General features: G+C 42.0%; 1 protein-coding gene across 1 annotated transcript in view; it reads right to left on the bottom strand.

Annotated features, from left to right (window-relative positions):
* The window catches only part of LOC143400350 (interferon-gamma-inducible GTPase 10-like), a 37,141-nt gene that overhangs the window by 3,311 nt on the left and 20,942 nt on the right, over positions 1-12,888 (bottom strand). The window contains 1 exon segment of the mRNA XM_077109529.1: positions 2,170-2,297. Within this exon segment, the coding sequence (XP_076965644.1) occupies positions 2,170-2,297 (128 nt within the window).

The raw sequence follows: 12,888 nt of genomic DNA, 5'->3' as shown, positions 1-12,888 counted from the left end.
AAGCTTATCAGTCCTTATAAGCTTCTTGCCTGAGGCCATTGTGAAGGTCTCATTCAGTTTTGTTATTCTACTTGGCAGGTGTATCTCAGCTCCTCCAGGGACACCTCCAACATCCCATTTCTGCAAGGTGCTGTCTCCTACATGTTCACATCCTTCACCAAGGGCTCTTTATAGCAAAGCCAGATCACAGAGAAGTCCCTAGTAGAAATCCATAAGCCCAGAACTTCAGTGTGGTCTCCCTGTGGGTTGCTCACAGGTTGGTTTTACCCACATGGAGGAGAGTGCAGGGTGAGGGGTGCTGGATTTTCTTGAAGAGGGTCTTCTCCCACACTTTCTCTGCATTCATGGGGTACAAAAGTGGGTGGGCAAGACTTCTCACTCACCTCTTTTCTAGCCTTGGCTGGGCCTGTGATCCCCTTCCAGTATGAGAAGGCTCTTTCCCTGTCCCTGTGATCTTCCTGGTTTCTGGAGGCAAACTTTTAGCAGGGAATAATTACTTGCATACCTGGAGGTTTCTGCTATGAGGGCTGTGAATGCAGAGCACCTGAGCACTCGATCAGCATTCTCACCAGCCAGCTGGAGCCCCAACCTTCTCTGTGAGATGGGAGCACCCGAATTTTCTCTCAGGTTTTAGGTGGATGCTCCGAGGGCTGGATGAAGGTGTTTGGTTATTCACAAAGAACTATTCAGTTGCTGATAAAAACAATTCCTCTACACATCTGGTCTTTGAATTTCTAGAAATTTACTATTCACAGCTATAAATTATAACCTACCAGGACTTTGGTAAAGAAAACATTAAAAAAGGAAAGAAAGGAGGGATGATTAGCTAGTATGACACATATAATGTGAGAGTCTGGCATAATGCAGGGTACACAGCAGGTGCTCAATAAATGTTTGGAGCTGTTATTTAGAAATCTGAGGTCAACACTCAAGTTAAGGCTGCTGTCTGCCAACTGCTTCCAACATCATGAAGGGAGACGGAGGTTGAAAAGTACACCATATTTTTGCCGGTACAAAGAGAACAGCCAAGAAAGTGTTTATCTGGAAATATCCAGTCTGTAAGTGAGATGATGGAGATTCATTTGCATTTCCAGGGCATTTTCTGGTAGTGCTGCTCAACCTGCTCACCAATCCACCAAGTTCTGGTCATGAATAGCCTGTCCTGACCATATCCTCAATTTAGAAGACACAAACAAAAGACAGACTCCCATGGCCCTGGATTCTCTCACTCACACTCATGCACATATGCTCATATGAATATGCACATGTTTGCATGCACATATGCATAGACACACAGGAGGGCAGGAGATGCCCCTTGCCAATTCCCCTCCTTCCTTTTGCAGAGCACTCAAGAGAGCCCTGCTCCCTGTTACATGCATTGATCATAATAAAAAGAAAGTCATTTTACCTATGAACAGTTTTTCACACCTTACCAAATACTCATGACTTCATTCAGTTTCTGTACAAGTGTTAGAGGTTCATGCAGTTTATCAATATTTTCCAAGTGAAAGGATGGAGGTGCAGGTGGATGTTGCTGGATAGGGAAGCAAATCTCAAGTTACATGTGCTCTTGCTCACATCCCACCCTGCCCATCCTCCTCTGTTCCATAACCCCCCACAGTTCCTACTTAATTAGTATAGTCCCCTTATGTATTAATGGGTGCTTTCCTTCTGGGTTTTCTTTCTTTCTTTCTTCTTCTTCTTTTTTTCTATGTGTGTGCTGAAGATTGAACTCAGGTCCTCACACATGCTAGGGAAGTGCTCTACCCCTACCCCAACACCCCCATCCCTAAACTAATTTTCAATCCTTCTTGTAGGAAGGCAGCCTCTGTCCACAAGAAGTACCCAGGATGAGCAATGAGGCATCTTTTAGTCTGTCTCTAGAAGCCAGGATAAGGAGGTTCCTGATGTTTACTGAATGACATTTTAATATAGTAAGTTCATTTCAGGATGAGATGGCATAATTCAGTGACAGCTGTACAGGATGTTGGTTAACCACAGCCCCATCTCACTTTGATGGTTCCAAACCTATCTTGCTCCCTGGTGTAAACCTGGGCACAGCTGAGGGCTAGAGGGAAAGGGTACATGTCTGACTCATATTCTTGTTCCTATATTCTAGGAGTCTTTAGGAAGTAGATACACTTCTACTCTAGCCCCAACTTTCTTTACTTTTCAATGACCAAGTCCGCTTCTCTGTTCCCTTTGGCAATGAGGAAACCATGATGGGTGGCCATCCAGGTGTCAGCCTTGAAACCGTAAGTGATATAGTCCACCCCATCAAAGGCAAACTGAGAAACCTTCAGATGATACCATCAGCTTGTGCCACACATATGGCTATGAACTGTAGCATGTGCACCTTGGAAGCTCTTCAGCCTCATCAGGCATGCATGGTGTAGGAGGAAGAGTGGAGTTTGGGAGAGAGTACAGAGCCAGGGGGTCACACAGGCTGCCTTGAACAACTAGTGTTCTGATCAAACTCTGAGGACTTTTTTAGCAATTGTAATTTGTGCATTTCAGTGACATTTGATATAGTTAACTTTTTCTAGCTTGATTTTGGGAACTCTCCAAGTTTGTCTGATGATCTCCCTCTCTACACAGTGCTTTTATGTGAATTGCCCTCTTCAGGGCTGATCTGACCCCCTCCCATCTCAATGGCTCATCCCTCCCTAGGACACTAGCATTGGCTAGTCAAGCAGGAGATGCCTCACTCCCTGTCACCTCATGGGTACGGTGGGAGGCCCTGGAGCCTCTTCCATGGACACCATATGTCTCTTGTGTTGCTCCTCCTGCCTTTCATTGAATAGACCATCATGATATGCAGGTAATCTTGAACAAATATACAGCCTAGCACCATTTCTGCTTGCAGTGGGATATATCCTTCAATCTCAGCAAGAGCTCCACTTTCTGCCCCTCATGGAAAGATGGGGTGACCATATGTTTCTGGGTGCAAAAAGTAATGTACCTATGGATGCCAGGCTGACTACATGTGCAAGGATAACAGAGAGTGGAACCCTGTCAAGGACAGAGGCTTCCACTTCTAGGTCACTCATGACCTGATTTGTCCCAAGGTCTCAGGGCTTTGTATGATCCATACTGAAAAGATGTAGATACAGAGGTAGAGCGGTTAAGTACCTGCCATGTTCATCAAGCTGTTAAATCATAGAACTGGGTTAGAATCTGGTTCATGCAAATCTGAAGGAAAACCACAATGATCTTGCTACTATACTCCAATGCCACCATAGTTCAGAAGACCTAGAAGCTTATCCTTAGTCCACCTTTGAAAACCGTGACTTGAACAATCATCTCTAAAATAGGGATATCAAAACCCTTTGCTGTATAAGGTAGTGAAAAGTAAGTGGTCTTATGTCATGGGTGAAGGGCCTGGCTAGGGCAAGAAAGGGAGAGGGGAGGCTGGGGGCTGAAAGAGCAGGGTATGCAAAGGCTACACAAGGGGAGACAGCAGCAGAGCTGACTCCTGGGCAATCACACGAGACTCCATGTTCCTTAACATCTTGATGTATCTGAAATCAGATAAAAAGGAATGGAGAGGGCTGGAGATGTGTCTGTGCAGTAGAGTGATTACCCAATAAACCCTGGGATCTGTAGCACAACAAAAAGTAAATAAATAGGAAAAGAGGCTGTGTGTGTGTTTTTGTGTTTGTGTGTGTGTGTGTGTGTGTGTGTGTGTGTGAGTGTGTGCATATGCACATGTATTTTAACAGATAGGATTTGGGAAAGGGAAAGGCAGAGGACAAGAGGGCAGTGATATCTATAGACCTCAGGGAGTGGTGAAATACCCCGACATCCTTGGAAGCTACCCTAGATGAGTTACACCTAGAAGAAGAGGGGAAGGTTTAAGAGACCTCTGGGAATAGCATTATAGAGACAGCCATCATCACTGGGAAGAGTCTTTTTGACAGAAATGTTTTGGGGACCTAGAAACAGACATCCACAGGGTGGTGGGATTTTGAAAAGGGGAAACTAGCTGCTAAACAGAGGAACCCAGAGCCCAGGAAGGAGTGGGGCAGGTACTACTTTTCTTCACAAAAGACCATCCTTCCACTGAGTCTTCCTTCACCTTCTGGGATAGATCCTATCTGTACCAATAGCTCCATTATGCCACTAAGGGAATGACATAAATGAGGCAAAAACGGGAAAAGCAGCACCTCCATGCTTGAGTTGTAAGCTAGTTATGTCTATTCTCCTTTCTGGACTATAGGTATCATGGGGCAGTAGATGGGCCAAATGCATGTCATGAAAGTCTCTGTGGAAGGAATGTGGCAAATGCATAGGCAAATGATTTCTAAATGGTGAATTGTTTCATGCCTAGACATAGGTTAGATTCAATGTTGTCTAGTTCAAAAGTCATTCATTACTGATAGAGCAAACATCTTGGAAAGTAGAGTACAATAATAATTACAAGTGCAAGGATTCAAGAGGACAGTTGTAACTAGAAGAACTATTTTGCTACTTTCACACATTGTGCATAGGAAATCAATGAAGAAAGGGAGTGATAATGAGAATTCTTCCCAAAGAGCTGGGCGCACCCCATGTAGACCCAATTCTTCTTTTAGGTTTCACTGTGGTATTAATAGACATGATGCTGGATCACCATCCAGAACAGTAGTCTATCCTTAATCCTCACCCCTGTGCTGAAACCAGGCTTGGAGCCTATTCTACTGGGGAACAGAGGGAAGGGCATTTCTAATGTTAGTACTAGAGCAGGAGGCACACTGGCCTTCAGGAATTTTCTGCATTAGAAAACTGGCACAAACAGCAAACAGGACAGGAGGCAGCAATTACCTGACCAGGGCCAGACTCTTGAGTGGAAGGAGTGAAGATTCCTTCATTTACTTGGTGATGCTGTTGGCAAAGAACATTCTCTGGGACCAGGTGTGTAGAGGTAGGTGTATCATGTTCATTAAGTTCCAAACTCCAGAAAATGAAACAAACCAAGAATACAATGTGAAGGACTCTCCTGGATTGTGTAGGGTAACTGGATGCCCATAGTTGTAGAAGAAAGTAGAAGAAAATCTGGGTGGAAAATTGACTGTGTCCAAGTTCTAAACACGTATTCATATATATCTAGGGATGACACATATTCTTTTATGGAAAAAAGAAGAGAGTTGGAAAACTATTCAGGCTTGTCCCCTATGGAGTAAGAGTTCTATAAATTAAAAATGTGACTATCTCTTCAGATGGCACAATAGGAACATTCATAACATACCTGTTGTTCAACCCCGGTGCTGCAAATGCCCTGGTATGCTGTTTTCCAAACCCAAAGAAAGAACTTGGAGGACTCAGTGGACAGGTTTTGGGCATTTTATTACTTATTTACTCCTCCATGGTGGTGAGCCAGGATATGATGGAGGACTACCTCATGTCTACCAAGAGGGGGAATATATGGGAGAGGTTGCATGCAAAGTACACAGGTGGATTTCTCCAGATATTTTATAAATACATTCCTTTACAACTGAGGTCACTCTGCTTTGAGTCTCTCCTAAATATTGTAGATAAGGGAAGTGGCCAGTTCATGCTCTCCATTTCCCTCATCACCACTTTCTTTTAGAGACTTTATCTCACTACAAGCTTTCCTAGGCACTGATTAATGTTTAACCCAACACCTGTGAAGGTGGAAAGCTGGAGACTCTGAGGACAGTAGGGCAGTTGGAAACCACACAGCCCTCCAGAGGGTGGGCTCTAGGCAAGTATAAATGTAGGCCTCCCTGTGAACTACATGTCCTGGGGAGGGCTGTATCACTGACAGGGATTCCTGGAGACAGTGGGATGCAGGGTAGGGTAGATCTTAGCATGATAAAGCTATGTTTATCAGTACCTTATTGTAGAAGTAATATACCCAGTTGTTTCCCCAGCTAGGGAGAGTGCCTGAGGAAGTAAAATTTTCTGCCCAGCAACGCACTCTAGAACTGCTCATGTTGAGTGACTTTGGGCAGAGTGCTGTGGAGCTGGGAGGTGATGGTCATGGTCAGGGAATAATTGCTTATAGTTTTATTCTCTGAGTAGATGCCCTCCAGTATCCTACCTGCCCTGCAGTTTGTACTGCCCTACTGCTGCTCATTGTCTTGGTTATGGACCTTGCATTGGACATGAGATTTGGTGGAATGGTAGAGAACTTAAGAGCAAAGTGAAAGAGTGGAATAGGCCCCAGTGACATTAGCAATGGGATAGCTGCATTTGGCAAGTGAAATTTTTTCTTGTTTTGCAGTGTTGCCTAGAAAAGGCTGATTTATGTTTGAATACACATCCCTAAATGACAGGGAGAGAAAGCTTAGATATCTGCAGGACCAGAGAATGGTCTTCCATTTGCTTTGAAAGGCAGTATGGGCATGGATACTCCATGTGAATTTCCATTTCTTGATCTTCCTTCCTTATTGTGTGTACTCCATCACTGTTGCCAAGGGTAACTGATATCTCTTCCCCTATTTTAAGATGCCTGTTGTACATCAATCTGGATGGAGTGATGAGGAAGAGCTGTTTTCTGTGCTCTGGTTCTTTCTATATTGTAAAATTGCTCTTTTCCACTGAGTGTAGGCAGGAGGAAAACAGGACAGATTTGGGGTATCACTATTCCTAAGGCCTTATATCCACACAATGCACTGGCCATTAGTGAAGTACCTTATGTATTTTTTTTCTCCTAAAGTTACATCAAAACCCTTTGGAGCCTACATTGAACATTTTTTTCTTCCTGGAAAGAATACAAAGCTAGAGTGATAATTCAACAAATTAGTGTTTGAGATTGGTTCCAGGAACTAAGTAAAATATAAGGTTGGAAAAAAATAATCATAACACGTTTCCTTAAAAAATAATGTATGTGTTGTTTAGCTATTTTTTAAACTATCTGTCTTACTAGAAGGTAAAATCTCAGTATCTGAATAAAAACTTAGAATTAAAAATAATCCCCTGATGAGTATCAGTTTGAATATGAATGGTTAAACTTTTTTTCTTTTTTTGGTACCAGGGATTGAATTTAGGGCATTTAACCACAGAGCCACATCTCTAGCCCCTTTTTATATATATTTTTTTGAGACAGGGTCTTGCTAAGTTGGTGAGGCTGGCTTTGAACTTGTGAATGTCCTATTTCTCAGACTGTTGGTATTACAAGCATGTACCACTGCATCTGGCTGGATGAGTAAACTTTTTTTTTTAATATTTATTTTTTAGTAGTAATTGGTATACAATACCTTTAATTAATTAATTTACTTTTATGTGGTGCTGAGGATCAAACCCAGGGCCTCACCCATGCTAGGCGAGTGCTCTACCACTGAGTCACAACCCCAGCCCCTGAATGAGTAAACTTTTAAGGAAATTTTTTTTTTTTTTTTTTTGCAGTGAGATTACACTATACTTACTTCTATTGAGAAGATTGATACTCAAGAAAAACAGCAGATAGGAAGGTTTGAGAGAAGCCTTTGGGTGACTGTTACATGCAACTAAGTGGACTGTGGTTGGAATCATTCTATCTTTATATAGAGAATATGACTTTGCTCTAATTTGGAGTCTGGGAGATTTCAAATAGATACCTTGCTCTGAAATCCTTTCGACCACTCCTCAGGAAGTGTAGCCCTGTCTACAGGGATATTATGGCTCCCTTGAGAGTGTACAGCTCAGCGTCACCTGGGCCATTATGTTATTGTGCTCCTTAACCCTGGAGGCCACATATGTACCCATTTTATAGATGAGAGAACTTAGCATCCCTGAGGAAGCACAGACCACTCACAGTCATGGAGCAAATATATGGAGATGATGAAAATGAAAATCACATTGTCAGAATTTTAGCTGTCTGTGAGTGAATATTTCTTGAACTACCGTGTTTGAGGTGCCAAGTTAGTGAAGGGGAGAGAGTAGTTAAGAAAGCAAGATTTGAGTGAGTAAAGAAGCCTAGTGAGGAAGACAGATATTAACGAAGAATTGCAGATAAGTGGTGATAGAAAGAAATGGTCTAATGGTCTAAATGGTCTATAGAGGAAGCTATAGGAGCAATGACAAAGAGCCTCATAGTGGGCATTTGCTTCTTCTTTCAGGACTGGTGGTTGATGCCAAGGAAGGCTGCCCTGGTGATCAGTCCTCGGGCTCAGGCTTGAGAGATGGGGATAAAGAAGTGGAGGGGTTTGGGGAGAGTCTCTGGCACAAACAGTGTGTGCAGGACCCAAAGGGTGAACCAATGGACTTGGAGGGGGTGTCTCTTTTTAGAAATCTGCAAGTCATTGCAACTTTCCATCACAAGGCATACCCATGTAAATCAGTCACCTGAATCAGTGGTTAAAGGCACACACATAACTTCAAAGTACCAATCTGGAAAATTCACAGACTATACTTTTGCCCAGAACACTCATCTGTGTTACAATCAATGAAATTAAAGCTTTCTCTCAGGTCTACATATTCTTTTTCACTTCTGACTTGATGTCTTCCTCATTTCTAAGTTTTAAAGTCTTGTCAAATAGTATGATAAGGTCAGGAAGAAGAGAAAAGTACCATGAGATGGGCACATGATGAGGGACCATCAGGTGCCTCACTGTTCCCACTTTCCTTCAATAACCAGTGGTGTTAAACCTGCACGGAGCCCACCTCTTCTGTGAAAAGCTCTTCTTTTTGACACTGGGGATTGAACCCAGAGGTGCTTTACCAAAGAGCTACATTCCCAAGTCCTTTTTTGCTTTTTTGTTTGTTTGTTTGTTTTTGAGACAGGATCTCATTAAGTTGTTGTGGGTCTTGCCAATTGCTAGTGCTGACCTTGAAGGTGTAATCATTCTGTTTCAGACTCCCAAGTTCCTGAGATTATAGGCATGTATCACTATGCCTGGTGGAAATCTCTTCTTTTTTAAAGAAGAAATTTGGCATCTCTTGCCATGGTACCAAGGAAACAATTTTTCAAACAGAAGGTCTTTCTAAAGTCAAGTCTAATGGCAATGAGTCATCTAGTGATTGAACAAACTTTCTCGATGATAGATTTTTTTTTTTTTGGTTACGGCATGCCATTTATCATCTTGATTATTTTCCAAATAACTCAATTAGAATCTGATAGTCCCATTAATACAGAAATAAAAAGAATTAGAGAATTATTTTAGGTAACATCACTTAGCTAGTTAGCAGAGTTGAGATCCAAGTTCATTGTGTTTATATCTCAGAACTCATGCACTTGGTACTAAACATCATGTACAGGGTTTGCTAGATTATTGAGCCATGTACAGTGAGGACTCTGAATTGCTATGTTAGTTTTCTTATCAGTAACCGGCAGTCTTTAAACTATTGCCAAATATTTCAGGAAAATGAATGACCTGAAAGAGAAGCTAATCCATTCAGTCCCAATTGATTTGCGTACAGATTTTTCACTTTTTAAATTTGTTATTTTTAGGTATACATGACAGTAAACTTTTTCAATACACTTAAACATTTTTCCTGTAAAGACTCTCTCCTCAACACAGTGTTTGCTTTAAATTCTTGTCCTGACACATGCGCACCCTTGGCTGTGTTTTTCCAGTGATGCATCATTCAGCCCAAAGTAAGACCTGTAGAGAATTAAGGTCTCCTCCAGCTTCTCCATCATTATTACTGATGATTCCCACAAAAGGGGTGGTGGCTGATGCTCCAGTGTTTGAAGCTTCCAGTCACAAATTCTGTTTCAGGGACTCCCTTTTCAGGTCAATGGTGGCCTCAGTAACACTATGCAGGCATTTCAAGAAGTGAAATGGTCTATAAAAAAGGGAGGTCTCCAGCTTGGGGAAGTCATAGTCAGACACATGAATGCTGGAGATTAAGAAGACTCGAGCATCATTCACATTATCCTTTTGCAGCTGTATCAGTCGTCTCAGATCTCTTGTAGGAACTTGTTCTGATGGAAGGACATTGTATATGACCTTCTCATTGTATATGTCCCTGTGAATTTTTGTTCAAACAAAGTAGAAAATCTTCATTTTTGCAATGATTTTAGCCAGTTGTGCATCTTTTTCTCTAAAGTGCACAGTAGAGATGATAAGGAAAAAGTCATATTCAGCAAATGTAATTTTTTGGGCTACTTTTGTGCTTGGAAGTTAGTGTTCCAGTCCCAGCCAGGTCTCATATTATCATATTAGGAAACTCTGGGTGTTCATATGGAATTCTCCCATGGTTATATCCACTGTCTCAGTGGCAATTACATCTTCTTTTTCTTTTTCCACAACCCTCAGGGCATTGATAAAACTGGACTTCTCTGCCTCACTCTCTCCTGTCATTCAGTGGGGCATTCTGAATGTCTCTCAATGCATCACTGACTGCAGAAACTGTCCTGAATGTCCCCCTCCTCCAGATGCAATAGAATCAAAATGATGAGGGTACTGCTTTCTATCTTGGGTATTTTAAAAAACTTGTCCAAACTGTCAAATCAAAAGGCTTTGTATTAGTTAGGGGTTGTAGAGGAGGAAGACTGATTCAATAGCTGTGAGCAGTAGAGGGCACTAGAAGTCAGAAGAAGAAAGGACAAAAAGTTAGTACCCCAGGCTGGGATTTGAGGAGGTTAAGGTAAAACAGAACCTCAAACTCTGTCTCAGGTTATAGCCAGGCAGGTATCTCTTGCCTTTGTAGATGTGCGCATTGCCAGGACTTCTAGACTAGATATAAAATTCGCCTTGGCTCAGGCTCTTCTTTTATCTTTACCAACCTCTTCAAGACCAAATTTAATGCTCAATCACTCCACTTCAGTGATTGCCTCATGTGTAACCTCATTTAAATTGTCTTTCATAGATTCATTTTTACTAAAATAATGGTCATACACAGTAGCAAATTCAATGGTAGAGTTTATCAAATGAAAACAAAGATGCACTTCCCATAATAATCCTTTTCATCTGATGTGTGAGACCCTCAGGAAAATCCTTTCAAATACCCGATAACCTCAGACATATATGTGGCTAATCTCACTCTTCACCTGGGTCCTGTCCTTCCTAGTAGATATTGTATACACCTCAATCAAAGGGTAGTAATATAATGTGACTGCAAATTTGTGACCAAAACTATTTGTGTAGAAAGAATATGGATGCATATAATAGATATATCCAGCGAGTCTCCTCCCACTCTTGGAGCCCAGAACTGCAGGTGACACATGTCTGTTGGACCTACTAAATATCTTAAAGGACCTACTTATTCATGCCTAACTGGTGAGGGTTGAACCTGACACACCTTTATAATTATGGTTTCCCCTTTGGAGAACTAAAGAGCATCCAAAAGTGGAGATTTGCTGAGACTCCAGAACAGTCATAACAAACCCCCCCACCCCCATATGCTGGGTTCCCTCTTGATATCTTCCAATCCCAAGAATTAGAAGGCCACATACTCAAGGACAACACCTAGGCTTGCAAGAACATCTCATACTACTCTGCACATCACATTTAATATTGGCCCCTTCTCCTGCTCTAAGAAGGGCAGAGAGTGAGAGGTATAGCTGTAGAGGGAAGTCTTAAAGTATTTAAGAGCTAAGCAAAGTAATTTCTTCTGTAGATGAGTGAAAACACTATTAGCACCAGGTAGAGGAACTGCCAAGGATTATTTAGATTTACCTGAGCCTTTCCCTGCAATCTCTGTTGTACTTGAAATTTGATCCCCTACCCAAACTTCAAAAAGCAGAGTGGAGCCAGCTCATTTTCACTTTGGGCAAAAGGGAAGGGAGGCCTCATAGCCTTTCTCTGGGCAGCATGGCCTTAGCTGTGTGTGTTGTGCAGGTGAAACAGGCTTTCCAGACAATTGCAAGTGCAGTTGTCCTGAACTCAGGAGCCCCTGAATGCTTGAAATGTTGATCAACTGTTCAGGCTACCTGAAGCAACTATGAGAAGTATAACTACACACAGGAAAACAAGGACACTGATAACAGAGATAATAGAATACCATAGAAGGCTAAAAGCTAACTATTACTTCTGTACTACAGGGATGTGAGTCCCTCTCTGGATCTTGGAACTTGAGGAAGTGGATTAGGATTAAACAACTCCTTAGAGCATGAGATAGGTATGTCTGAAGGTCAATACAAACTCTGAAATTATTCAGAAAGGAAGCAGACATTCATTTTCTAATTGTAGGAGGAAAACAATGGCTCAGCAAATATCTTCTGATAGCCAGTTGGTCTAATAAACAAACCCCAGATTCTTTTTTTTTTTTTTTTTCAGTACTGGGGATGGAATCCAGTGGCACTTTATCACTGAGTTGCGTCCCCAGTCTTTTTATTTTAAAATTAGAAACAAGTTCTCACTGAATTGCTGAGGCTGCACTCAAATTTGCAATTCTCTTGTCTCAGAGTCCCGATTTACTGGGTTTACAAGCATGCACTGCCGTAGTCAGTCAATGAACCCCAGAGTCTTATAAAATAGAAATATATCCCTCCATGACATTTCTTTTTTGAAATTCTTTCTCAGCAGGGACAGGAGAGCATTGTCTTTTTCCCTTTCCCTCCTCCAATTGTTCCCCCTGTGAGAATGGTGGTGTGAGTGAGGGGAACTATCAAGGTTAGAAAATGATACACTCAGGTGAGACATCTGCTATCCTAATGGTACCTAGTATGGTAACTGTCTCTTATGTAGAGGGACCAGGTGGGGTTCACTCAGACATCTCAGTTGAGATCTTGGGGACAGAAACAATATAGATTTGTGGGATGCCTACTCCCTCCTTCCTTTGTGTCTGCAATTGTTGGGCAACCTAATCCTCTTTCTTTTCTCTTCATCTTACTCAGGAACACCCAGGTGAAGCATTCACTGTTGGCCTAAGGTAAAAGCATATCCCACTGAAAAGGGCTCTTGGCTGTGGTTTTCTGACCCCAGGAGGAATCAAGGGTGGAAAAGCCAGTTTCATAGTCTCTCATTGGCAGAAGAATTTCATAACTTGGTGTTAGCATTGTCATTCTCTGGCCAAAGG

The sequence above is a fragment of the Callospermophilus lateralis genome, chromosome 5 (genome assembly GCF_048772815.1).
Source record: "Callospermophilus lateralis isolate mCalLat2 chromosome 5, mCalLat2.hap1, whole genome shotgun sequence".
In the NCBI taxonomy this organism is placed as follows: Eukaryota; Metazoa; Chordata; class Mammalia; order Rodentia; family Sciuridae; genus Callospermophilus; species Callospermophilus lateralis.
Note: the sequence above shows the minus strand (reverse complement) of the source record. Positions and strands in the feature narration are given on the sequence as shown.